Here is a 27569-nt window from a genome sequence, read left to right as displayed (position 1 = left end):
CCATCCTGAGCCGAGGGCCCGGGATCTCATCATGTGAGTGGTGGTGGTGGTGCGGGGAACACAGCTCAGTCCCCCACAGAGTTCCGAACTGGGACAAAATCATAGGATGCTTAGGACAATGCCATGAATGAATGCAGTTATAGCCTGTTCCAGAGGGTGGCTATAAGGGTTCTTAATTTAGTCCATCTTCACCTATTCTAAAATCATTTGAGTGTACATTGCCAGTAAGGAAAGATGTTAGTAAATACTGTTTCAGAGAGCAAGGCATGGAAAGAGTGACATATTGAAGATGGTATCCAAACAAGCAGCTTAAATTTTTAAAATTCTCTTTTGGCTTTTCAAAGACTTATTTTTGTTTTGAAAGGCAGAGTTACAGAGAGAGACGGGGAGATGGGGAGAGAGAGAGAGTGAGCAAGCATGCTTCCATCCCTGGTTCACTTCCCAAATGTCCACAACAGCCAGGTCTGGGCCAGGCTGAAACCAGGAGCCCGGAACTCCATCCAGGTCACCTGTGTGGATGACAGGGGCCCAATACTTGGTCCATCTCCTGCTGCTTTCCCAGGTACTTTAACAGGAGCTAGGTGGGACATACAGCAACCAGGATTTGAAATGGAGCCTATGTGGGATGTCAGTGTAGCAGGCAGCTTAACCCTCCAGGCCATAATGCCAGCCCCTATTGTTAAAATTCTATAGATTTATAAATTAAAAAAAAAAAAAGTAATGGTTATGGGGCCAGTGCTGTGCACAGTGAGTTAAGCCACCACCTGCAATGCCAGCATCCCTTATGGGCACGGGTTCCAGTCCCAGCTACTGTACTTCCAATTCAGCTCCCTGCTAATATGCCTGGGAAAGCAGTGAAAGATTGCCCTAAGCCCTTGATCCCCTGCCACCCTTTTAGAGACCCTAAAGAAGCTCCTGGTTTGGCCTGGCTCAGTCCTGACCGTTGCGGCTGTTTGGGGAGCAAACCAGCAGATGGAACATCTCTGTCTCTCCTTCTCTTTCTAACTGTACCTTTCACATAAATAAATTAATCTCTAAAAACGAGGGCGCCTTTCAAATAAATACAAAGTTTTAAAGATAAGTTTGTCTTTTTAAAAAACTCAGTCAAACCTAATATAAAGTGAACCCACAGGATTTGTCCAACAGAAGGCAACCTGAAGCCCTTATCAGAGATTAAAGGACTTTGTTTTAGAAGCATTATGCAATTCATATTTAACATTTCAACTCAGCATTTCAGGGTCGGTCTAATGCAAGTGATAATACTGTCATCCAGCCCCCACCTGATTTCCTTTTTTAAATTTATGTATGCATATATGTGAAAGTTACAGAGAGAGAGGGCTAGACAGAGAAACAGAGATCTTCCATCTGCTGGTTCAGGCCGAAGCCAGGAGCTTCTTGGGGTCTCCCATGGGGGCGCTGGGGCTCAAGCACATGGGCCATCCTTTGCTGCTTCCCCGGGCCATCAGCAAGGGGCTGGATCGGAAGTGGAGCATCCGGACTCTAACCAGCATCCCTAAGGGATGCCCTTGTCCCAAGCGGCACGGTATGCCACAAGGCCACGCCACAACGCCAGCCCCCTGATTTTCTTTTCTATTACTAGCTACTTAACCCCTCCCCCCCACAAGCAAGTTCGGGTCTGTCCACTCTGCAGTTCAGATTCCGCTTTGTCCCAGTCACATGCAGCGGACCAGAGCGCTCATTCTCCGCATAAGAGTCCACGCTTCCGACACTCAACTGACTCACGAGCGACACCAGGATATCCGGCGGCCTGTCCGCGCGCAGGGCTGTGCGGCACGCACCCTGGCTTCTGGGGCCCTGACCGCCAAGCCTGATCCAGAGCAGCAGCGCCACCGGGACGGCACTGGGGACAAATTTCAGGTCGCGCGGCCCCCTGACCTCGGCGTCCGCAGGGTGGCGAATACGTCCCCGGGGCCCGGGGGCGGGGCGGCCTGGAGGGGGCGGGGGTAGTGCGCAGGGAGCAGCCAATCCGCTCCGCCCTCGTCTCCGCCCCCGACCTTGCAGCGCCTGGCCGGTAGCCGCGGGCGGGGGCGGGCATCGGCTCTGGTGCCTAGGTCAGTGAAGGTGCCTCCAGGTCCAGGCCCTCGCCATGGCCTCCCCGGGGCCGCCGCAGCCCCCGGCCGAGGACGCGCCCTGGCCTGTGCGCCTCTTGCGCGCGTCTCCTGGGCTGCTGCGGCTGGACGCGAGCGGCGGCGCGTTGCTGCTGCTACTGCTGGGCGGCCTCTTGGCACTGCTCGGCCAGAGCTGGCAGCGGCGGCGGCACCGAATGCGGGGCATCCCTCCCGGGCCCGCGCCCTGGCCGCTGGTGGGCAACATCGGCCACGTCCTGGTACCACCCTTCCTGTGGCGTCAGGGCTGGATTCGCCGACCGGCGAGGGCCGCAGGGATGGGTCCCACGGGCCTGGACCCGCAGGTGTTCCTGGCTAATCTGGCACGCGTGTATGGCAACATCTTTAGCTTTTTCATCGGCCACTATCTGGTGGTGGTGCTCAGCGACTTCCACAGCGTGCGCGAGGCGCTAGTGCAGCAGGCCGAGGTCTTCAGCGACCGGCCGCGGGTGCCGCTCATCTCCATCGTGACCAAGGAGAAGGGTGAGTGCGCCCGGTCGCCGGCTGTGTTGATTGACGCTCGAGGGCGGCGCACGGGGCTCCAGGTGCGCTGGGGGCTAGCGGTTCCTGGCGCGCCCCGCCGGCCTCACACCTGCGTCCTGTCCCCAGGGGCGTTGGTGGTGGTGGCTGCGCCCCACTTTTCCCGGTACCTTCAGGATCTCGTCGAGCTTTGACGGATGCGTGACTCCTCAAGATCTGAAGTGGGACCCCCCCCACACACACACACACACCCCAGAAGTTAAAGGAGGGTAATGGGTGTGAGGAAGGAGCACTGGTGTGAAGCCAGGTTCCATCCCACGGCTAGTCCCTCCTCCCCAGGCGAGGCCACACTCTGCAGCCCGTGACCCTGAAGAGAAACGGTGGCAGTGTTGGAAGGATGCTTTTCGGTTTGTTCATTTTAAGTGCAAAAGTTTAAGACAGTTTCCTGAAAGCCCAGGAAGCAAGCCTCGGGCACTGGGGGGCACTGGTTCTCGCGACCTTGGGGATTCAGCGTGTGAACATCTAAGCGGGGCCAGTTTACATCTGGGAAACGTGTTATCTGCTGCCCTGGGATTTACCTTGTTTCCAGCCTTGCCCCCTTGTTTATTAGTCTTCTCCGTTGCTTATTGGCTGGCAGAGGTTCTAGACTTCTGGGTATGAGTCACTCACATCCATGTTCCTTGCTGTGTTAGTCACTGCAGCCAAAAGGTGGAAACACTCACGTGTGGAACAATGGTTGAAGGGCTAAACAAAATGTGAGACACACACACACAAGGTATGTATAGATCCAGTGCATGTCTTAGTCTTCAGAAGGAAATTCTCACACAGGCTACAACACTGATGAAGCTTAAAGACATTACACTTAGTGCAATTCATCAGTCACAAAAGGGCAAATACTGCATAATTTCACTTACAAATCCCCAGGTCCCTAGGACAGTGCAATTCATAGAGCCGGAAAGCACAGTGGTAGCCAGGGGCTGGGGAGAATGGAAAGTGATTTTTTTAATGGGTACAGTTTTGCAAAATGAAAAGGGTTTTGTGGGTGCATGCTTGCATAGCAATGACAGTGTACCTCCCTACCACCAACATGCCATGCACTTATATGTGGTTAAGATACTATATATTTTTTTATTTTTTATTTTTTTGACAGGCAGAGTGGACAGTGAGAGAGAGAAAGAGAGAGAGAGAGAGAGAAAGGTCTTCCTTTGCCGTTGGTTCACCCTCCAATGGCCACCGCGGCCAGCGCGCTGTGGCCGGCGCACCGCGCTGATCCAAAGGCAGGAGCCAGGTACTTCTCCTGGTCTCCCATGGGGTGCAGGGCCCAAGCACCTGGACCATCCTCCACTGCACACCCTGGCCACAGCGGAGAGCTGGCCTGGAAGAGGGGCAACTGGGACAGAATCCGGTGCTCCAACCGGGACTAGAACCTGTTGTGCCGGCGCCGCTAGGCGGAGGATTAGCCTGTTGAGCCGCGGCGATGGCCAAGATACTATATTTTATATGTACAAATTATCTGGTTAAGTCCCCACTTTCAGTTCCTTGGGGGCGTGTACCTAAGCGTGGAATCGCTTGATCCTACGGTAATTCTATGGTTGGTTTTTGAGAACACCGTTTCTTTTTCAGTGGCAACTACCATATTTACATTCCCACCACTAATGCACACGGCGTTCAGTTGCTCCACAACCTCAGCGGTACTTTTGTTTTCCCATGCCTGCTTTTAAGATGGTGCCTACATGTCACCTCTTTGGGAATGTGCCCTCTGCCATGTTTCTCTGCGCACCGGGTGGATGGACTTCCCTTCTCTGAAACCACTTGTCCATCTGTCTCCTTCCAGTCAGCCTACAAGTCTTGTCCGTGCCTGCTGCAGACCTGTAGCCTTCATCCATCCATCTCCTCTGCCTGCCCCCTTACTGTTCACTTCTCAGCTGATACTTACGTTTCTTAACTGGCTGCCTGGCTGGCTCCAGTCTTTTCTCCTCTGCAGCCAGTCGTCTTTTTTTTTTTTTTTTTTTTTTTGACAGGCAGAGTGGACAGTGAGAGAGAAAGACAGAGAGAAAGGTCTTCCTTTGCCGTTGGTTCACCCTCCAATGGCCGCCGCACTGCGGCCGGCGCACCGCGCTGATCCGATGGCAGGAGCCAGGAGCCAGGTGCTTCTCCTGGTCTCCCATGGGGTGCAGGGCCCAAGCACTTGGGCCAGGGCCATCCTCCACTGCACTCCCTGGCCACAGCAGAGAGCTGGCCTGGAAGAGGGGCAACCGGGACAGAATTCAGCGCCCCAACCGGGACTAGAACCTGGTGTGCCGGCGCCGCTAGGCGGAGGATTAGCCTAGTGAGCCGCGGCGCCGGCCTGCAGCCAGTCTTAAAGACTCACAGATCAACCATGTCACTCTCCCACTGGAACCAATTGCTTCCCGACTCCTTACTTGGACCCACTGTGCCCTAAAGGAGCAGCCTCTGCCAGTCTTTCTGACTTTGTCTTTCCACTCTTTCTCACTTGCACAACTCAACCTGGCCTTCCTGCTCCAGACAGCTGATTGCTGCCAAGACTGGGCCTGCCTTGGGCTACTGCATTTGTCATCCCTGGGTGTGGAATAGCTTTTCAGTGGCTGTCATCTTTGTCACCTTTCAGTCTTATTTCAGTCGCTGCCCAGAGCCATACTGTATTTTATCTCACTCATATATCAGTCATTAGACCTTGGAAAGTATTTAGCCTGTTCCCACCCACCCCTGGCATATGAGCTCTATAAGGGCAGAGATTATTTTTTTAAAGATTGATTTATTTACCTGAAAGGCAGAATTAGAGAGAGAGGAGAAAGACAGATCTTCCATCCGCTGGTTCACTCCCTGAAATGGCCACAATGGCCAGAGCTGGGCCAGGCCAAAGCCAGGAGCCTGGAACCCCATCGAGGTTTCTCACATGAGGCTCAAGCACTTGGACCCAAACACTTGGGCCATCTTCTGCTGCCGTCCCAGGTGCATCGCAGGGAGCTGGATGGGAAGTGGTGCTCATATGGAAGGCGGGCATCACAGATTATGGCCCAACCTGCCACACCACAGCACCGGCCCCTGAGGGCAGAGGTTTTGTTCATCCGGTCAAACACTGTAGGCCCACTTATTTTTTTTTTTATTAGAGAGAAAACACATTCCCCCATTTTCTGGGTATGCCTGCAATAGCCCCCTGCTGGGGCAGAATTCAATAGCCAGGAGTTCAGTGCAGGTCTCCAAGGTAGGTGGTGGTAATGTAATCACTTCAGCCATCACCAGTGTCTCCCAGGGTCTGCATTAGCAGGAAGCTAGAGTCAGGACCCAAACAGGATACCGAACCCAACAGCTCTGATATGCCATGCAGATGTCTCAACTGGTGTCAAACACCTGCTTCTAGATTTTCATCTTTGACAGCTTAATACTACAATACCCAACTCTTAATAAAAGTTTTCGGAAGGCTTCCTGGTAGCTTCTGTTTCATTGAAAATATATTACCAGGGCATTTGTAAGCAATAGTAGGAGCACTGCTTATTATTAGATCTGTCTTTGTTTAGGAAAAAGATGAGATCCTGGGGTAACTTGGTACTTCAGTATTCCCCGAAGAAACAGGGTTTCTAAGGCAATGCTGCTGTAGTGAGTATGTGTTAGCTAAACATGCTGTAAAAGAATTAATGTGAGAAATTTCTGTGGCTGTTGAAGATGTTTGACAACTTAATACAAAGCAAGAACCATATGGCATAAAGAAAATATGTGTGGGATTAGCCTGGAATAGAGAACAGATCGTTTGAATAAGGCAGTGTAGGTAATTGAGGTCTTTTTCAATGGAACTATTTCTTTTGTTACAATATTTTTAAAGATTTTATTTATTTGAGAGACAGAGTTACAGAAGAGGGAGAGACAGAGAGAAGCGTCTTCCATCCACTGGTTCACGCCCCAACTGGCCGCAATGGCTGGAGCTGAGTCAATCTGAAGCCAGGATCTAGGAACTTCTTCTGGATATCCCACATAGGTGCAGGAACCCAAGGACTTGGGCCATCTTCTACTGCTTTCCCAGGCCATAAGCAGAGAGCTGGATTGGAAGTGGAGCAGCCAGGACTAGAATTGGCACCCATATGGGATGCCAGCACCATAGGTAGATTAGCCTACTCCTCCACAGCACCAGCTCCTATCATTTTTTTTAACTTTTATTTAATGAATATAAATTTCCAAAGTACGACTTATGGATTACAATGGCTTCCCCCCATACCGTCCCTCCCACCCACAACCCTCCCCTTTCCCACTCCCTCTCCCCTTCCATTCACATCAAGATTCATTTTCGATTATCTTAATATACAGAAGATCAGCTTAGTATACATTAAGTAAGGATTTCAACAGTTTGCTCCCACACAGAAACATAAAGTGAAAAATAATAGATGATTTTTTTTAAATGATGATGAAATCAGATCAGACCTATTGTCATGTTTAATCCCAGTGAGAGTCAAGTTGGGAATTGATAATTTCTTTTTTTTTTTTTTACAGAAGATCAGTTTAGTATGCATTAAGTAAAGATTTCAACAGTTTGCACCCCCATAGAAACACAAAGTGAAATATATTGTTTGAGTACTTGTTATAGCGTTAAATCTCAACGCACAGCACATTAAGGACAGAGATCCTACATGAGGAGTAAGTGCACAGTGACTCCTGTTGTTGACTTTACCAATTGACACTCCTGTCTATGGCATCAGTAATCTCCCTATGCTCCAGTCATGAGTTTCCAAGGCTATGGAAGCCCTCTGAGTTCTCCAACTCTTATCTTGTTTAGACAAGGTCATAGTCAAAGTGGAGGTTCTCTCCTCCCTTCAGAGAAAGGTACCTCCTTCTTTGATGACCTGTTCTTTACACTGGGATCTCACTCACAGAGATCTTTTGCCAGAGTGTCTTGGCTTTCCATGCCTGAAATACTCTCATGGGCTTTTCAGCCAGATCCGAATGCCTTTAGGGCTGATTCTGAGGCCAGAGTGCTATTTAGGACATCTGCCATTCTATGAGTCTGCTGAGTATCTCACTTCCCATGTTGGATCACTCTCCCCTTTATTTATTCTATCGGTTAGTGTTAGCAGGTACTGGACTTGTTTATGTGCTCCCTTTGACTCAAATGGCCACAACGACCAGAGCTGCACCGATCTGAAGCCAGCACACAGGAGCCAGGAGCTTCCTCTGGGCCTCCCTTGCGGGTACAGAGGCCCAAGGACTTGGGCCATCTTCTGCTATCCCAGGCCATAGCAGAGAGCTAGATCGGAAGTAGAGCAGCCAGATCTTGAAATGGCACCTAAATGGGATGTTGGCACTCAGGCCAAGGCGTTAACCCACTGCACCACAGTGCTGGTCCCCAGTTTTGACTACCTAACAGGGGAACAAGGTATGGAATGAAATTAGGAAATGAAGATAATTGGAACAGGAAAGTTCATTTGGAGAATTTTTTATTTATTTATTTTTTAGTTTGAAAGAGTTACAGAGAGGGAAGAGACAGAGAGCTTCCATCCTGTGGTTCACTCCCCAAATGTCCACAATGGCCTGGGCTGTGCCAGGCCAAAGCCAGAAGTCCAGAGCTTTTTCCAGGTCTCCCACATGGTTATAGGGACCCAAGCACTTGGACCATATTCTACTGCTTTCCCAGGCGCATTAGCAGGGAGCTAGATTGGAAATGGGGCAGCCAGGTCTTGAACTGGAACCCATATGGGATGCCAGTGTTGCAGGCAGTGGCTTGACCCACTTTGCTGCAATGCTGGCCCTGCATTTGGAGAGCTTGAAACAGAATAAAGTTAATTGAACATGTAGTGAAATAGGTATTTGATGCTCACATCAAAACGGAATATCCACTAAAAGTAACATGTCTATGATTATGTGGAAGAGAAGTATAATGTAGTTAGTGTACAGCATTTGCCCTGCTTTATTAGGTAGAAAACAAATATGCCATCAATATAGAATTGAATTAATATGTTATACATTTTTATATGTACATTTATTATTGGAAAAGCATGAAACATGGTTAAGGAAAAAAGGCATTTAAAATCATCTATGATCAACATAATTTGGAGATGGTTATTTTGTTTATTACCTTTAAGTCTTTTTTCTCTACGTACAGATATTTTTAAAAGTACATTTGATGTCATAAAATGGAATCATATGCTTTATAATCTTTAAAATTGCTTCTACCACTTAGTGTGGTGAACATTCCTCCATATTATTGAATATTGTCCTGTGAAGTTCTTCAGAGCTATATAATATTCCTTTGTGAGGTTCCGTTTTATTCGATTTGCCTGTAGTTTATTTAGTTGGACGTGGGCTTCTATGTGTCAGCTAACTAGACCTGTCAAGTCCTCTGACAAGATCATCTCTTTTGGATCCCCCACAACACCCCTGCTCACAGGAACTGTGGCTGGGATGAGAGATGCCATCTCTTTCATGAACTTGCTCCCTCACATGGGGATTAGTTGAGGGATTCACTGATGAAAAGGGGACTGACCAGCCAATTTTTTTTTTTTTTTGACAGGCAGAGTGGACAGTGAGAGAGAGAGACAGAGAGAAAGGTCTTCCTTTTGCCGTTGGTTCACCCTCCAGTGGCTGCCGCGGCTGGCGCGTTGCTGCCCGCGCACCGCACTGATCCAAAGGCAGGAGCCAAGTGCTTCTCCTGGTCTCCCATGGGGTGTAGGACCCAAGCACTTGGGCCATCCTCCACTGCACTCTCTGGCCACAGCAGAGAGCTGGCCTGGAAAAGGGGCAACCGGGACAGAATCCGGCACCCCAACCGGGACTAGAACCCAGTGTGCCGGTGCTGCAAGGCGGAGGATTATCCTATTGAGCCGCGGCACCGGCCTTGACCAACCAATTTATCTCTTTGCAACAGTGCTTGGACTGTGGGCTAACTCAAGAATTCATATCAAAACGATAGTTATCATCTATCCTCATGTTGTTTTTGAATAAGAATTTGTGTCTTGGCATGGTCTGGAAACTTCAAGTCACAAATAAGGTGTCTCAAATCGGTATCCCTGTTGGGTAAGTGAATTATTTGAATCCTTCCCTACAGTTCTCCAAGGCAGACCTAGAAAATAGAGGGATATTCTCTCTGATGTTGAAACTGGGAGAATAGGCCTCTTAAGATGGATCCAGGTTCGTGGGAAAGCTGGTTTGAAAGAAGGAAGTCAGGTGGGCAGGGAGAAGAGAAGACGAGGCCTGGGGACAAGTGTTCTGTGGCATTTCGCCTTTGTGCAGTGGCGGTACCCTGCCCTTACTGCTCTTTGGTTCCGTAGTCTAACTGGCCCTTTTTTATGAACCAGTTTGAGAGTGAATTTTTATCATTCCTACCCAAAAGAGCTTTGATTTTTGCTGCAGGGCCATTCTTAACATTGCAGTGTTGTTCTTCCTGAAGCGATGCTTTCTTGTGTATCCATGAATAGCGTTGCTTTCGAGGCCACAGAGCGGAGGTGTCAGTATGCCATGGGATATGCCTGGACACCCAGGATCCTGAGCTGTTCTGGCTCCCCTGTGTTGTACAGCTTGTAACCCTGAGGCCGTTGATTCTCTCCCTGCCTCGAGACCTTGCATGCTCAGGTACTGCCAGACTGGTCACCTCTTCTCTCTTGCACTTCTTTGCTCTCAGTTCAACATCAAAAGCCCAGTTCTGGGGTTGGGTGAGGAGTGTTTGGTGCAGCTGTTAAGATGCTGCTCAGGTCACCCACATCCCATACCAGGGGCCTGGGTCCAAGTCCAGGCTCAGCCTCTGATTCCAGCTTCCTGCTAATGCACACCCTGGTAGGCAGCGGGTGATGGCTTAGGTATTTGGGTTCCTGCCATACACTTGGGAGACTAAGCACTGTTGCAAAGAGATGAGATAGGCTGGCCAATCCCCCTTTGATCACTCAGTCCCTCAACTAATCACCCTGTCAGGGAGCAAGCTCACGAAAATAGATGGCATCTCTCATCCCATTCTGGGCTCCTGGCTCATCCTGGCTCAGCGCTGGCTAATGCAGGTATTTGGGGAATGAACCACTGGATACAAGCGCGCGCTTGCTCGCTCTCTCTTTCTCTTTCTCTCTCTCTCCCTGTGTGTGTGTGTGTGTGTGTGTGTGTGTCTACCTTCCAAATAAAATGAAAATTCAAAAAAAAAAAACCAGTTTTCAGATATATTAGCCTCCTTTCTGAACATCCGCCATGCCTTCCTTTGCTTCTCCAAACCTGATTTCCCCCTACAGGTAGTTTAGCCCATCCTTATTAAAATGTGCCTTCAACACATCGCTGTTAACCAGTGAATTGTCAGCTTGACTGCTCTCTCCTGAGGAGTGCCGCCTGCCCCAGCAGGTGTGGTGCTGCCTCCTTGGCTTGCATTGCACCTGCTGACACCTGAGCACACAACAGCCTGGATGACGTGTTGGCTTTTCCAGGTCTTCATGAGACAGTAAGGATCCTGAGAACAGGGACTGTGCCTTTTCAGTTCCTGTGTTTTAGTACCTGACACCTAGGGGACTCTAAATAGATGCTAGGGAAAAAAGGCACTTTGCTATGTGTATTTCTCAAATACAAATATGTAGTTTAAAATCTAGGGAGTAGAAAATGCAGACCCAGGGCCTACCAGGGGAATATGAAGTTTTTGGAGAACAAGACCAAGAAGAGACACCATGTGTAATATCTTAAATAGTGAATGGGTAGTTAGAATTGGTGTCAAATGTTGTAGTCCGTGTGAAATACCACATCTACCTGGGAAGAGAGAAGGAGGCCCAGCCATACCAGCCTCTGAGTGTGCTGCAGCAGAAGAGTTGGCTGTGGTTAAAGGCAGGAGGAGGGAGCAAGCTTCAGTTGCCTAGGAAATAGGTTATGAGACTTTATTAAATGAAGGGAGAGTTCTGGTTTCAGGAGTGGTTAAGACGCTCCCATTCCTTCTTTGTCTTAACACACAGCATGCAAGAGCAACTTCTCACAGAAGCACATGGGCCATTCATGATGAAATGAAGGGACATCTATAATTCTGCACCACATCTGAAGACAAAAGGGGGATGTAGCGTTGGCAAGTGGCGTATTAGAGCCTACAGGGGTGGGCAATACATTGGGTGTGAGAGCACAGTATGAGAACCAGTCCCCCAGTGATCCTGCAGAATCCCTGAAGGCTCGGAAATCAGAGGTGCCAGCCGTCACAGGACACAGGAAGGAGCTGCAGAAATGCATACAAAGTGTAGGTCGCCCTGTTGCCTCACCACACCCGGAGGCTCTGGAGATCCTTGGATTGTAGTGACCTCCTGGCCACAGTGCAGGAAGGGGGACAAAGAGCTAGGTCCTGGCACCATGCAAGATGAAAAGTGCTTCTAAAGGCTTTACTCTAGATGAAAGTTAGACCCAGAACTCCCACCAAAAGACAGCAAGGAAGCTTGTCTTCACCTGTGCCCTGGCACAGAAGATGTGCCCCCCCCCATCTAATTCACAACTACTGGTCTCTGCCTTTTTAATGCAAAAACAGTGATAGACATAGTACCAGCAAATCAGAATAGCTCATTAAATGCCTGCATTCTGGTTAAACTGTAGGCCCTGATACTTGAATTTCATGTGATTTTTACATATCACAGAGTATTCTTTTTAAAAAGTATTTATTTGAAAGGCAGTGTTACAGAGAAAGAGGGAGAGATAGGAGGGCAGGAGAGGGAGAGGGAGAAAGGGGGAGGAGGAAAGAGAGAGAGAGAAAGAGAGAGAGAAAGAGGTATCTTCCATTTGCTAATTCCCTTCTCAACTAACCCCAATAGCCTAGGCTGGGCCAGGCTGAAGCCTGGAACTCAATCTAGGTCTCTCACATGGGTGGCAGGGACCCAAGTACTTGTACATCTTCTGCTTTCCCTGGTGCATTAGCAGGGAGCTGGATTGGAAGTGGAACAGCTGGGACTCAAATTGGTGCTCCTATGTGATGCTAGTGTCGCAGGTGGCAGCTTAACTCACTGTACCTCAATGCCACCCCCAATATCACAACATATTCTTTTTATTTTTCCTCCGCCATTTGTAAATGTAAAAAGCTAGTCTTCGCCATGGCCACACAAAGAGGCAGCAGGATGAGCATTTGGTGCAGAAATTAAAGCACCACCTAGGCGCCCTGCATCCCGTTTGGAGTTCTTGGGTCTGAATCCTGGCCCCATTCCAGATTCAAGCTTCTTGCTGATGCATACTCTTGGAGGCAGCAGGCTGGATTTGACCCATAGGTGGCAGTTTGCTGACTGCTAAACTAGACACTGAGTAAGCAAGTTATAAAGTAAGGGTGAGCCCCCACCCTTCCCACTGGCTGTCTCCCCAGGATCTCAGTGACTCAGGTCTCTGGGGCTGTCTCCTTGGCTCACCCACAAAGGGACCAGCTCAAGTCTTGCCTCATGACCCCCAGATTTGTCAACCTGTTTCTGTTTTGCTCCTCCTTTGACAACATTGTCCAGGTCGGCTCCTGCTCCACGTGTGCTCTGCTGTGACTCTTGCTACGAGGCCTGAACTGCACCTAGAAATGATGCGTCCCTCTTCCCTCCACTGATCTACCACTATCGTTATTGACCCAAGATATGGAGCAACCAAATGATGTGGACGTGTCAAGGAAAGTGTTCCAATTAATAATTCAGAAATGCAGACAGGAAAGATGATTCAACATTTTTTGCTAGCAAAAAGAACAATACATAGAACCTCTAATGCCTACTAAATGTATATGAAACAACTTTGCCAATAAGCAGATAATCAAATTTTTCTGAATAATCCAAAAAAAAGGTAAGGATGAGCATCACCTTACTTCTCAAAGGCAAGAAGGAGAAAATGAATGTAGTAGACAAATTGAAGGGTCAAAACAATATATAGAAGTAAATTAGTAACTATAATAAATATGAAAATGATTCTACTTTTTGACTAAAGGACAGATTGCTGGATTAGAGTTTTAAAAATCCAATTATATGACTTTTTAAGAGATATACCCCATCCAGACTGTTGATGAACAACTTAGTACTTTATCGCTTTTAGTATTTTTTTTTTGGTTGCTCTACTTAATACTATTGGTTGAATTCTGTAATTAATACACAGTTATTCTTAAGTGTTGAAACTTAACTGAAAAGTGATCCCTGTTAAATATAAGAGTGGGAATAAGAGAGGGAAGAGATGTACAATTTGGGACATGCTCAATCAGACTTGCCCCAAATGGTAGAGTTAGAAACATACAGGGTATTCCAATTCAATCCCATCAAGGTGGCATGTACCAATGCCATCTCACTAGTCCAAGTGATCAATTTCAGTTCACAATTGATCATAATGATAGGACTAAGAACCAAAGAGATCACATAAACAAGACTAATGTCGAAAATACTAACTGATTGGAAAAAAAAAAAAAAGAAGAAGAATGATCCAACATGGGAAGTGGGATACACAGCAGACTCATAGAATGGCAGATGTCCTAAATAGCACTCTGGCCTCAGAATCAGCCCGTAAGGCATTCGGATCCAACTGAAAAGCCATGAGAGTATTTCAGGCATGGAAAGCCAAGCACTGTGGCAAAAAAAAAAAAAAAAAAAAAAAAAAAAAATTACCTAAATGAAAGATCTCTGCGAGTAAGATCCCAGTGGAAAGAATGGGCCATCAAAGAAGGAGGTACCTTTCTCTGAAGGGAGGAGAGAACTTCCACTTTGACTATGACCTTGTCTAAATATGATCAGAGTTGGCAAACTCAAAAGGCTTCCATAGCCTTGGCAACTCATGACAAGAGCCTAGGGTGATTACTGACGCCATAAGCAAGAGTGTCAATTTGTTAAGTCAACAACAGGAGTCACTCTGCACTTACTCCTCATGTAGGACCTCTATCTTAAATGTGCTGTACTTTGTGATTTAATGCTATAACTAGCACTCAAACAGTATTTTTCACTTTGTGTTTCTGTGTGGGTACAAACTTTTGGAATCTTAATATATTCTAAGTTGATCTGTATATAAAGAGAATTGAAAATGAATCTTGGTGTGAATGGAAGGGGAGAGGGAGTGGGGGGGTTGCGGGTGGAAGGGAAGTTATGGGGGGAAGCCATTTTTTTTGTAATCCATAAGCAGTACTTTGGAAATTTATATTCATTAAATAAAAGTTAAAAAAAAAAACAAATAAACAAAAAAGAGATATAGCCCCAAACCTAATGATGCAGAAAAGCTCAATGTGAAAGAAAGGAAAGGTTATATGAAGAAAATATTTAAAAAAGGAAAGCTAGTGTCTGTCTGACAAAGCATACTGTAAGTCCTGCTTCCTTGTTAAGGAGAGGGGCTAGTGCTGTGGCATAGCCGATAAGGCTGCTGCCACCCATATGGGCACTGCTTTGAGTTCTGGTTGCTCCACTTTCAATCCAGCTCCCTGCTGATGTACCTGGGAGAGCAGCAGAAGATGGCCCAAGTGTCTGTGCCCTTGCCACCCACGTAGGAGACTCAAATGAAGCTCCTGGCTCCTGGCTTGGGATTGGCCCAGCTCTGGGCATTGAATCATATGGGAAGTGAACCAGTGGATGGATGATCTCTCTCTCTCCAACTTTGTCTTTCAAATAAATAAATAAATGTGGAAAAAAAGGAGACATTACTGTAAAAACAGGAAGATAGAATAATTGTAAGCTTGACTGTACCTAACCATGTCATCTAGCATCTGTGTAACTGACAACACAGAGAAATATATAGATAACAGGTATAATGGTATATAGCTGTAGCACTATATATCTACATAGCAAAACCTTACAGAACTTCCAAGAGAAATGAACAAATCCATTGTTATAGCAATATATATATATAAAGATATTTATTTGTTTGAAAGGCAGAGTTATAGAGAAGCAGAGGCAGAGAAAGAGAGATTTTTTTTTTTTTTTTGACAGGCAGAGTTAGAGAGAGAGAGATACAGAGAGAAAGGTCTTTTCGGTTGGTTCACTCCCCAAATGGCCGCTATGGCCGGCGCTGCGCCGATCTGAAACCAGGAGCCAGTGCTTCCTTCTGGTCTCCCATGCAGGTGCAGGCGCCCAAGCTCTTGGCCCATCCTCCATTGCCCTCCCGGGCCACAGCAGAGAGCTGGACTGGAAGAGGAGCAACCGGACCCGGGGTGCCAGCGCCTCAGGCGGAGGATTAGCCAAGTCAGCTGTGGCGCCAGCCGAGAAAGAGAGGTCTTTGGTCTCCCAGTTCACTACTCCCCAAATGGCCACAACAACCAGAGCTCAGGCAATCCAAAGCCAGGAGCCAGGACCATCTTCTGGGTCTCTCATGTGGGTGCAAGGCCCAAGCACTTTGGCCATCTTCCACTGCTTTCCCAGGCTATTAGCAGGGAGCTGGATTGGAAGTGGAGCAGCCAGGTCTCCAATCAGCACCCAGGTGGGATGCCAGCACTGCAGGCCACAGCTTTACCCACTATGCCACAGCATCGGTCCCTATAGGAAAATATCTTAGCATAAGTATTTGAATGGTTAAACAATTAAGCAGATAAAAAATTTTTAAGGATAGAGAAGATTTAATTCCATTACCAGGTCTTGTATAACCAACATAGAATTCTATACTCCAAAATTTCTTAGGTAAATATTCCTCCCAACTTTATCTGGGAATTTTCTTAAAATTGGCTACATACTAGGCTATGAAGCAAAACTTATCAATATGAAAAGTTAATAAGACAAATTAACCCAGGTAGAAAAGAAAGCTCTTAATAAAAAAATTTTAAAAGCTAAATAATGAAAATATACATAAACAATTCTTGGCGATTGTAGCTAAAATGGTACCCAGAGGAAAATATAAAGCTTTCAGTTATTTATTAGATGTCTGAAAAGTAATAGCCAACATATACATTAGAAGAATAGAATCGGCCGGTGCCGCAGCTCACTAGGCTAATCCTCTGCCTTGCAGCACCGGCACACTGGGTTCTAGTCCTGGTCGGGGTGCCGGATTCTGTCCCTGTTGCCCCTCTTCCAGGCCAGCTCTCTGCTGTGACCAGGGAGTGCAGTGGAGGATGGCCCAAGTCCTTGGGTCCTGCACCCCATGGGAGACCAGGATAAGTACCTGGCTCCTGCCATCAGATCAGCGCGGTGCGCTGGCCACAGCCGCCAGCCGCGGCAGCCATTGGAGGGTGAACCAACGGCAAAGGAAGACCTTTCTCTCTGTCTCTCTCTCTCACTGTGCACTCTGCCTGTCAAAAAAAAAAAAAAAAAAAAAGAAGAAGAAGAAGAAGAAGAATAGAATCAACCTAAAGGAAAAGAGGAACATGTCATTCCAGTTTTTGATAAATCCTTTCAGCAAAAAAGAAAACAACCCAGACTCATTTTAAGAAACAGCATACTCAAACAAGTACAGCATGAGAAAAGAAACTGGCTATTTTCATTCATGAATATGCAGTTTTTTAAAAAATACATCATAGGCAACAAAATTCAGCAGTTTAAAAAATTATCTTTAAAATATCATAGCCACATGTGCCTTCTGTTTTGGAAATTACTAGAAGATGTGATTCATCAGGACCATGAGAAAGCTCTGGGGTCCTGGCTTCAGTCTGGCACAGCCCTGGCCGTTGTGGCCATTTGGGGAGTGAACCAGTGGATAGAAGATTCATATTCTCTCTCTCTCTCTCTCTCTTTCTCTCTTTCTCTCTTTCTCTCTTTCTCTCTTTCTTTCTCTCTCCCCCTCCTCTCTCCCTCTCCCCCTCTCCCCCTCTCCCCCTCTTTCTTTCTAACTCTGCCTTTCAAATAAATAAAAAATAATTCTTTTTAAAAAATGATGTAGTGAAGCAAAGAAGAAAAAAGTGTGGAGTTCAGGCAATGAGTTCCAATGCAGAAGAGTCTAAGAACATTCCTAACTGTTGACAAATGGAAGTCACAACCCTGATGGCCTGCAGACCAAGCACTGCAGATTGAAGCAAGCATTTGGAAGACTCAGAGGAGGAAAATAGAACTGAGGGATTATCGGATGCTTCGGAGCACACAGGTGTTTATAATGAAAGACATTTGAGGGAACTGTTAAAGAATGTGAGGAGACTTAACTATAGAATAGGCTCATTACTCTGTACCCTCGAAGCTGGCAGGTAGCATGCATTCAGCAATAATGTGGAAGGAAGGGCACACTGGCTGAAATCTTAAAGCACACCATGGGAAAATAGAATGAAATGGGCATCAGGAAACAAAGGACAATTGGGAAGAATTCTATACATCATCTTGGAGTGATTTTGTTGCATTTGGTGATGAGAGTTTATGAGCTAGCATCAAATAAGCTGTAGTTGTGGATGACCCTAACGAGTATGCTTGTAAATTAGGGCTGTTGACTTGTTATTAGGTTCTAGACATAGGTTGGAATGGTTCCAATCCAACTGGGTTATTCAGTTATTCAGCTAATAACACACAAGTCCCTGCTTTGTACCTAGCGCTGTTACGAGGAGCTGAGATTTTAATGGTGAGTACAAGCATACGATCTCTGCAATCGTGTCAGTTACCATACATAGCCGTCTGTTCGGAAAGTTTAGAAAATGGGTATTTAAAAGATGTTGTATCTGAGGCCGGCGCCGCGACTCACTAGGCTAATCCTCCGCCTAGCAGCGCCGGCACACCGGGTTCTAGTCCCGGTCGGGGCGCCGGATTCTGTCCCGGTTGCCCTCTTCCAGGCCAGCTCTCTGCTGTGGCCCGGGAGTGCAGTGGAGGATGGCCCAGGTGCTTGGGCCCTGCACCCCATGGGAGACCAGGAAAAGCACCTGGCTCCTGGCTCCTGCCATCAGATCAGCGCGGTGCGCCGGCCACAGCGCGCTGGCCATGGCGGCCATTGGAGGGTGAACCAACGGCAAAGGAAGACCTTTCTCTCTCTCTCTCTCTCTCACTGTCCACTCTGCCTGTCAAAAAAAAAAAAAAAAAAAAAAAAAAAATGTTGTATCTGGCCTGAAGGATTTTCTAAACCTAGAGTCACTCTTCTGAAATACAAGATTTTGAACTGTTCACTGACTTTGGAAACTGAAACTCGTTTTTCATTTCACTAGGAGTTATCTTTATAGCCAGTTTTTCTCATTTAAAGTGCCTGAGATTTTTGTTGTTATTTGACACATTTCCCATCTTGATACCTAAGTTTTTCTAGTCATTCTGCTTGACCACTGGTGCAGAAGTGGCTGTGTGCCGTGTTAGATCCGATCCAGTGTTAGCAGGCTTTGGTGTCTCTCACCTTCCTTTCCTGGCTCCTCTTGCAGGGATTGTGTTTGCGCATTACGGTCCCGTCTGGAGGCAACAGAGGAAGTTCTCTCACTCAACTCTTCGGCACTTTGGCTTAGGAAAGCTTAGCCTGGAGCCCAAGATTATTGAGGAGTTTAAATATGTGAAAGAGGAAATGCAGAAGCATGGAGAATCCCCCTTCAGCCCTTTCCCCATTGTCAGCAATGCCGTCTCCAACATCATTTGCTCCTTGTGCTTTGGCCAACGCTTTGACTACACCAATAGTGAGTTTAAGAGAATGCTTGACTTCATGTCCCGAGGGTTGGAAATCTGCCTGCACAGCCAGCTCCTCCTGATCAATATATGCTCCTGGTTTTATTACCTTCCTTTTGGGCCATTTAAAGAATTGAGACAAATTGAAAAGGATATAACCAGTTTCCTTAAGAAAATCATCAAAGACCATCAAGAGTCTCTGGATAGAGAGAACCCTCAGGACTTCATAGACATGTACCTTCTCCACACAGAAGAAGAGAGGAAAAACAACAGCAACAGTAGTTTTAATGAAGATTACTTATTTTATATCATTGGGGATCTCTTCATTGCTGGGACTGATACCACAACTAACTCTTTGCTTTGGTGCCTGCTGTATATGTCACTAAACCCCGATGTACAAGGTAATTCTTGGAATTGTCCTTTATTTGTGGCAAAACCAGGTTACATAAATTAGGGTTTGCAACCTCAGTGCCCTAGTGGCTCCTGGCACTAAGCAATGTCATCATTCTGAACAGCACAGAGTGTTGCTAAGATGCTAACCGTGAAACCCCAAGTTTCTAGACAGTAGGATTAATGTCATAACTTGTTGGCCCCTGCTGTAATCTTCACAGTTCCACTTTGATATGAAATCTCCACTTTGATATGAAATGATGATAAAAGACCTTTTGAGAAGAGCATTGTGGAACTGAAGGGCATCATAATGCCCACTTACACCCCTTCAGCTTCTTTGGAAAATGGAGATCAGAGACTCAGAGAAGTTGTGTAACTAGCACAAGGTCACACACTTACCTCTGCCACATCCATCCCCGCAGATAGTGAACACCAGTGGCATTTCAGAGTAGAAAACCAGAGGCAAGGGCGGTGCATTGGTTTCCATTGCTGTTAGAAGAAATTTCCAGAGGTGGGTGTGTGGTGCAGTATGTTAAACTGCCACTTGGGAAGCCTGCATTCCAGAGTTGAGTGCCTAGGCTCGAGTCCCACCTCCGCTTCTGATCCAGCTTCCTGCTAATGCACCTTCCTGGAAGGCAGCAGATGATGGCCCAAGTACTTGGGTCCCTGGCATCTATGTAGGAGACCTACATGAAGCTCCTGGTTCCTGGCTGCAGCCTGGCCAGGCCTAGCTATTGCAGACACTTGGGGAATGAATCCACAGATGGAAGATCTCCTCTGTGTCTCTCCCTCTCTGTCACCCTGCCTTTCAAATAAATAAATACGTTTTTAAGAAAAAAGTACACCAAACATAGCTGAAAACAATGTGAACTTTTTTTTTTAATTTTTAAAGAATTCTGGTTTTTTTGTTTGTTTGTTTTGAGACAGAGAAAGAAAACTCCCATCCACTGTTCACTCCTCAAAGGCCCAGAATCAATGGGGCTGGGCTGGGACCCAAGTTGAGAGCTGGAAGTCAATCCAGGTCTCCTGTGTGGGTGGTAGAAACCCAGCTACTTGAGCCATCACTGCTGCCTCCCAGAGTCTGCGTTAGCAGGAGGCTGGAGTTAGGAGCTGGAGATGGGTGTCAAACCCAGGCACTTTGATGTGGGACACAGACTAAGTCTTACCTGCCATGTTAACTACTTGTCTACATATCTGCCCCCCAGCCCAGACTTTCTGTCTCACAGCTCTATGGAATAGAAGTCTAACACATGTCTCACTGGGCTCAAAATCAAGGTGATGAGAGGCTGCCTTCCTGGCTGGGGGGCCCACTGTCTCTGCTTGGATTACTGACCCATGCTGCACTTCACTGAGGCCCACTCAGCCTGCACTGCCAGCTCACTGGTTGTGTACAGGTGGTGAAGTGTGCATAAGAAAGCAGGCTTGACTCTCTCCCAGACTTACTCCTGATTTGTTCTTTGCTTTTTGTATAGAAAAGGTTCGTGAAGAAATTGAAAGGGTCATTGGTCCTGACCGAGCCCCTTCCCTCACAGACAAGGCCCAGATGCCCTACACAGAAGCCGCCATCATGGAGGTGCAGAGGCTGACCGCGGTGGTGCCGCTCGCCATCCCTCACATGACCTCTGAGGAAACAGGTGAGTCCAGGGCCTACTCCCTGCAGTTCCCTTGAAGGACACATAGACCCTGCAGCCAGGAGTGAGCGATGTGCCGACCGTTTGATTGAGGCTTGTGCCACGTGAGCATTATCAGTTGAACTGGCGTTCCAGCACTGCTTGGTTTGATTAAGCCCATCCTGACTTTCAAAGCCTGCACGCTTAGATTGGCAAAGCCACCCGTGCCACAGGGTAAATCAGCTGTGTTGGCAGAAAAAACTTGAGTTAGCAAAAGTGCTTTGCTGTCTTCTTCACAGAAGTCAGAAGAGCTAGTCTAAATGTGGAAGTGAGACTTTGAGCTGGAAATTATCCTATTTCAATTTTTTTAAATTCTGTAAGCAAAGCATAAATATCAAAGAGTTAGAAGGGGCCCATCTGATTCCAGAGTCACTTACAGTGAGATCTGCCCACTTGGCCATGTCCAGATTCTCCTTGTTATCTCTATTAACAAGGAGTGTACCTTCTCTAGAAACAACCCAGAATTCCGTGGCCTTGAATTTGTGTAGATGACAGTTGCTTTTACTTGACGCTGGATTACTTAGCAGGTTTTATTTTTTTTAATGCAGATACAAAAATGCTAAAAGATAATGTATCCAGTATCTTTGGGGCATTGTCTAAACTGCACATTTACTTGTCAGCTGGTGTCAGCCAGGGTTGACCACATCCCTACACACATCCCTTTACCACAGTTTACATCTTTGTCATATTGTTGTGAACATAAAGGACATTTGGGTTATGTATATCTTAGGACTCTGTAATTCATAGGAAAAGGTTACTTCCCTACTGTTTCTGTTTCAGTGTCTTCATTGTAATGCTCTTATGGTTTGATTTAGCTCATCAACCCAACAGTCAACAGAGCATCCCCAAGCTGCATCCTGGGATGGGGTGGGGAGAAAGATGTCACTTGGTAAGATCTTGGATCTTGAAGTTTAGCCTTAGCCAATGTAAGATGCTAGGTAGATAACCAGATTTCTCTTTCTGACAGAGAACGGTTGGTAAAAGTGTGTTGAATAATACTGTGTTTCTTTGTTTGGTAGTGCTCCAGGGGTACACCATTCCCAAAGGCACAGTGATTATACCCAACCTGTGGTCCGTACACAGAGATCCAGCCATTTGGGAGAAACCAGATGATTTCTACCCTGGTCGATTTCTGGATGATCAAGGACAGCTTATCAAGAAGGAGACCTTTATTCCTTTTGGGATAGGTTGGTTAAAGTTTAATTGTTTTTAATGACATAATTTAAAAAAGGAACAAAAGCAATCTTTTGATATTTCATGTTGTTGGTTTAAAAATATTTCTTTCTTGCCAACCTATTGTAAGAGAAGAGAGAAATCATTTAGAGAAGGTACTTCCACAGTGTCCATTTCAGATTTGAAAAGCAATTTTAAAATTTTTCTATAGAAAAAGAAGACTTCAGAGATTCTGATCTGGCTTTTCCCCTTTAATCTTCCAGCTAAGAGTGAGGGAAAATGGTAAATAGGCTTGGAAGAGACAGGGTAGCTGCTGCTTTGTATCTGTCTGCAGTTCCTGTCCTTGATGAGATAGATTTTTATGTGTAGGAGTTAAAATGTGAACTGATATGTAAAATTCTGATGCACATATCCTGTGGAAGTCTATTAGGTATATGTGGCCACTTTATTTTAAAACTATATCTGCATTTAAAACATTCAATTTACATATTGCATATAAATTATACTGTTTTAAATAAGAAGAGGAATGGGGTCATAATTCTGACTTCTGATCTCATTTTAGGGAAGCGGGTATGTATGGGAGAGCAGCTGGCAAAGATGGAATTATTCTTGATGTTTGTGAGCCTAATGCAGAGTTTCAAATTTGCTCTACCAAAGGATTCTGAGAAACCCGTCCTGACTGGAAGATTCGGTCTAACTTTAGCCCCACATCCATTTAATGTAATCATATCCAAGAGATAAAGAGCATCTCCAGGAAGAGATGGTACACAGATACGTAAATGTGTGCCCTTGTTAGCAGACTGTTCCCACTGCACCCAACAATGGATCCAGCAGCTCCGCGGATCCAGCTGGACTCAGAGAGAGACGAGAGGGGGTGGAGCCTGTGGACGCGTTCCTCTTGGAGGATTCCTCAGCAGAATACTTCAGCCATCTTAGTCATGTGTTTCTGTGACTTACCAAAGAGGTGGGGACTTCAGCCACAGCAGCTTCCACCCATGAGCCTGTCTTCCCGTCTCTCAGTGCCTCAGGCAACTCATGCTCAAATGGGGGTCAGAACTTGCCTTCTCTCTACCTCTCAGCATTAAGGAAGCTCTGTTGCCTCGATTCTTTTTCTGACAGCACCAACATGCCATTACATTCAGGTGGAGGATCTTCCTGCTGGAACGTTAAGTAAGGTCTGTGACAAAGTGAAAGTGGTGTTCAGCCTTGAACATTTGGTCACAGAGGGATGTAGCTTCAGATTAGAGGGAGGTAGAACTTCTTGGTTCAGCACAAATTCTATGGAGTTTCTTTGATTTGTTCTGTTATTTTTGTGTTTATGATTTTAGTTCTTATTCTTTGTAGACATGGGAAGCAGCGGACCCTTGCCCAGTATAGTAAGAAAAAGAGAAATTAGCATTTTGAAAAATTCCCTATCAAGTTATTATCTAAATTTATATGTCTACCTTTCCCTTCAACTACATGGACAGTGAACCTGAACAAGCAAGCGACTTCATGTCATGGCAAATTCCTTTCTGCAGAGCTCATTTGCAGAGATGCAGCTCTGCCTTTTGTCTTGAGCCCTGGATGGTGAGCTGGGGGAATTAGATAGTGGGATTCATCGGAAAAGAGTCTTCCTCCAAGCTCCACTGAACATTCCTTTCCAGTATTCCCCTCCACCAGGCACAAGGTGCCTGATGCTTGAATTCTCTCCAAGATAAGAAAGCATGCTTACTCTCTGTTAAGAGAATTAAATGGCTTCTTAATAAAGAAGACCCCTTTGGAACAAACAGTTCTCAACAAGGGTACTAACCCCTTTTAGGTGCTGCCTAGAGAGGTATGCATGCATTTTTGGGTTATAGTGATAGGGGTTCTACTGGCCTTTCGCTGCCATTGGCCAGTATGCTAAAGAAGTCCCATACAATGGAGAACTGTCCTGCCCAGTATGGCAGCGTTGCCCCCAGAGAGCACATGCTGTACAGAATTCTGCCTTTCCCCTTGTTCTCCCGTGGTAGTCTCGATGTAGTCATCATCATGGTGATACCATGAGCCACTATACTTTTGAGCCCTCCCTTATCTTGGCACCTTACTTAATGCTGTAATTGTGGCCTTAGTAATTCTTGGCACAAATTCTATTGAGGGGGCCCTTTTGTAGCTGATGGAGCTGTGGCTCAGATACGTTAGGGCACACAGTTTAAAAAGAACCATTGCTGAGTTTCAAGAATACGGCTCTTTGTGACTGGACGCACGTTCTGAACCACTTCGTGGCCCTGCTGCCATTTGATCTGTAGCCGTCTACTCCCCATGGCTGGTGCCGTAGCAGCATGCATCCGTCTTCCTCCCAGACTGAGCCCCTGGATGCGAGGGTGTTGTGCTGTTGCTTCCCCCACAGCTTTGTTCTTAGAGGATGCCCAAGCAACATGTGAATGACTTTTAAAAGTGTACTTAAGAGCCGGCGCCGTGGCTCAATAGGCTAATCCTCCACCTTGCGGCGCCGGCACACCGGGTTCTAGTCCCGGTTGGGGCGCCGGATTCTGTCCCGGTTGCCCCTCTTCCAGGCCAGCTCTCTGCTATGGCCAGGGAGTGCAGTGGAGGATGGCCCAGGTGCTTGGGCCCTGCACCCCATGGGAGACCAGGAAAAGCACCTGGCTCCTGGCTCCTGCCAGGATCAGCGCGGTGCGCCGGCTGCAGCGGCGGCCATTGGAGGGTGAACCAACGGCAAAGGAAGACCTTTCTCTCTGTCTCTCTCTCTCACTGTCCACTCTGCCTGTCAAAAAAAAAAAAAAAAAAAAAAAAAAAAAAAAAAAAAAAGTGTACTTAAGGGGAAAAGTCCACCCTATTTGAATAACTACACACTGCATTTTTATTACTTAAAGAAAATAAGAAACCAGTGTGTGTTATTTATGTAAATTAAACCAGTTTTAAATGCTGGACTCCTGTTCATCATTTCAAGCAACCATTTTACTGCACTTGCATACCTTTATTTTATCAGAGAGGCAGACTGAGCTCTCATCTGCTGGTTCAATCCTCAAATACCTGGGATCTGGGAACTCAGTCTAGGTCTCCTTCATGGATAACAGAAACTCAAGTACTTGACCCATCACCTACTGCCTCCCAAGCTGTGCCTTAGCAGGAAGCTGGAGTTGGAAGCACAGCTGGGAATCAATGCAGACATTCAAATGACATCTTAACCATTGTGCCAAATGCCCATCCTAACAATAAGCATTTTAAACAAACTTAGAATGACGCCTTACTTGTTTAAATATGAGTGTAGCACAAAATGTAAGCTTCCAGTGCGAAGTCTAAGCCACATCCATGGGCTTCTCGCTTCTCTAAACGAGGCAAGCAGCTACAGCAGTCCCCCTAATCCTTGGGGAGGCATTCCAAGAGCCCCAGTGGATGCCTGAAACTGTGGGTAATGCTGCAAGTTCTCTCTGTATGTACTGTATTTTCTCCCTATAGATGCATATCTAGGGCAAAATTTAATTTATATTAGGCACAGATAAAAGAGTAAAACAATAAGACAATGGAACAATTATAATAGATACTGTAATGAATTTGCCAGCATTACTACTCTTGTACTTTGGGGCCATTAAATAAAATGGAAGTTACTTGAACACATGCAGTGTGATAGCTGATATCAATTTGATGACCAGTGTAGTTACTATGGAATTATGTGATGGCTGGCATTTATGGTGTGTATATTCCAGACAAAGGGATGGTGCACATCCTGGGAGGGATGGCATGAGATCTCAACATGCTTCTCTGAACAACGTGCAATTTCAAATGTATGAACTGTTTGTTTCTGGAATATTCCATGTAATATTCTCAAATCACCACAGACTGAGGGTCATTGGAAACCCTGAAAAGCAAAGCCATATAATAATGGACACTGCTGTGCTGCTGTCCGTGTGGCTAATGAGCCAGAGTGGTGGCTTCTTTGAGAATTACATGAAAAAGAGAAGATGGAGCTCTGAACGTGAGCACTGCACCTCGAAAGGCCTCCAGTGGGTGACAGATCTGCTGTGTCAGACCAGTGGAGAAGCCAGACCTCCTCATCTGACACCTTCGTCTGTCATTCCCCACACTTAGGTAGTCAGGTCTTCATATCCTACAAATGGAAGCCCAAGGCCAAGTTGAATGCACAGCCAGACTTTGCCTTTGCTTTAGCATGTTCCTAGGCAGACTTCTGTGTTTGTAGGCAGAAATGGAAATGACACCTGCCTCATTAAAATACAAGGGAAAGAAGAAAAAAAAGAGGATATTATAAAATCAAGTATCAATTGGTCTCCTAACTCTACATTCTTTGTGTTATCTACTAAATTGCTTTTTTGCCTTTTGTAACTGAAATTGGGCATTTTCAAAATAGATAGATGAAGTACAGGCTAATCTTGAGATACCTTGAGGATTTTTGTTTTCCTGCAGAAGCAAAGCGAACAGGCTAAATGCAGAGGAGTTGAGTGAATGCAGAAGCTGCAGACTTCAGATGAGTGGATGTGTGTGTGGACCTCCCTGTGTCTCTGGAAGGACAGTTTGTTCCTTATATGAAATCTGTATGCTTTTGACTTGCACTAATAAATAAGTATTATCAAGGTTATTATTCTTCAATTTATACATGCATTTTCCAGAATTCTAACCAAAGAGTTTGTAGCTTACTTGATTTTAAAAAGTTTCTGCTTTCTGTGAGATGTTGAAATTAGAAGTTTATGAAACTTTTATAAGCACAGTGGCTCAAACTATTGTACTTGAAAATAATCCATGGTAAATCACTGACAGGACTGCTAATGCATTTCTCACACATGTTGGCATTTTATGATTTTGCACTTCATGCTTTATTTGAAATGTAAAAATAATTATATTTTGTTTCATAAATCTGCTTAACCTCTAACTCTTAATCCTCATCTTTTGCAGTTTTTGATGGTTTAATTAAACTTTATTTTAACTGTGACATTCTCATTTCTGGATTTTTTGTTTTATACTTTTTTCTTTGTTGGACAAAATTTTATTTTACCAAATGGCAAGTTAGAAAATGGAAGAGGAAACAGATCCCCCCAAAGAGAGATGATCACAATATAACAAAAGGCAAGGTCTTTAGAAAGATAATTCTTTCAAAATAGCCTCCTAGAGGGGATGGCACTGTGGCATAGTGAGTAAAGCCACACAGCCTGCAGCACTGGCATCCCATATGGGCAACGGTTCGAGTCCTGGCTGCTCTGCTTCTGATCCAACTCCCTGCTAATGCCCCTGGGAAAGCAGTGGAAGATGGCCCACAGTGCTTGGTTCTCTGCATCCATGTGGGAGACCTGGCTGAAACTTCTGGCTCCTGGCTTCAGCCTGGCCCATCC

General features: G+C 46.1%; 1 protein-coding gene across 3 annotated transcripts; it reads left to right on the top strand.

Annotated features, from left to right (window-relative positions):
- The first annotated feature begins 1915 nt into the window (after positions 1-1915).
- On the top strand, positions 1916-27172 carry CYP2U1 (cytochrome P450 family 2 subfamily U member 1). 3 transcript variants are annotated; one of them, XR_011378318.1, is made up of 6 exons: positions 1916-2609; positions 18778-19413; positions 20875-21036; positions 22092-22259; positions 22808-24663; positions 25037-27172. XR_011378318.1 is itself a non-coding variant. In XM_008267509.4 (5 exons), the coding sequence occupies exons 1-5, from the start codon at positions 2108-2110 to the stop codon at positions 22984-22986; spliced, it is 1587 nt and encodes a 528-aa protein (XP_008265731.1). In that variant the 5' UTR covers positions 1916-2107; the 3' UTR covers positions 22987-24668. The 3 variants fall into 3 exon arrangements, 2 of the variants coding, with proteins under 2 accessions (XP_008265731.1, XP_002717221.2); XM_008267509.4 differs by lacking the exon at positions 25037-27172 and having other exon boundaries at positions 20935-21036; positions 22808-24668; XM_002717175.5 differs by lacking the exon at positions 25037-27172 and having other exon boundaries at positions 22808-24668.
- The last annotated feature ends 397 nt before the right edge of the window (positions 27173-27569 follow it).

Source organism: Oryctolagus cuniculus, chromosome 8 (assembly GCF_964237555.1).
Source record: "Oryctolagus cuniculus chromosome 8, mOryCun1.1, whole genome shotgun sequence".
NCBI lineage: Eukaryota > Metazoa > Chordata > Mammalia > Lagomorpha > Leporidae > Oryctolagus > Oryctolagus cuniculus.
The sequence above is the reverse complement of the archived record's forward strand: the minus strand, read 5'-3'. Positions and strand labels throughout refer to the sequence as shown.

What these genes read in the sequence shown, in the direction of transcription:
- CYP2U1 (XM_002717175.5), top strand. Translation starts at nt 2,108, where the DNA reads ATGGCCTCCCCGGGGCCGCCGCAGCCCCCGGCCGAGGACGCGCCCTGG. An exon ending in ACTAAACCCCGATGTACAAG is followed by an intron (nt 19,414 to 20,874) that starts GTAATTCTTGGA and finishes CTTTTTGTATAG; the next exon opens with AAAAGGTTCGTGAAGAAATT. An exon ending in CTTTATTCCTTTTGGGATAG is followed by an intron (nt 22,260 to 22,807) that starts GTTGGTTAAAGT and finishes ATCTCATTTTAG; the next exon opens with GGAAGCGGGTATGTATGGGA.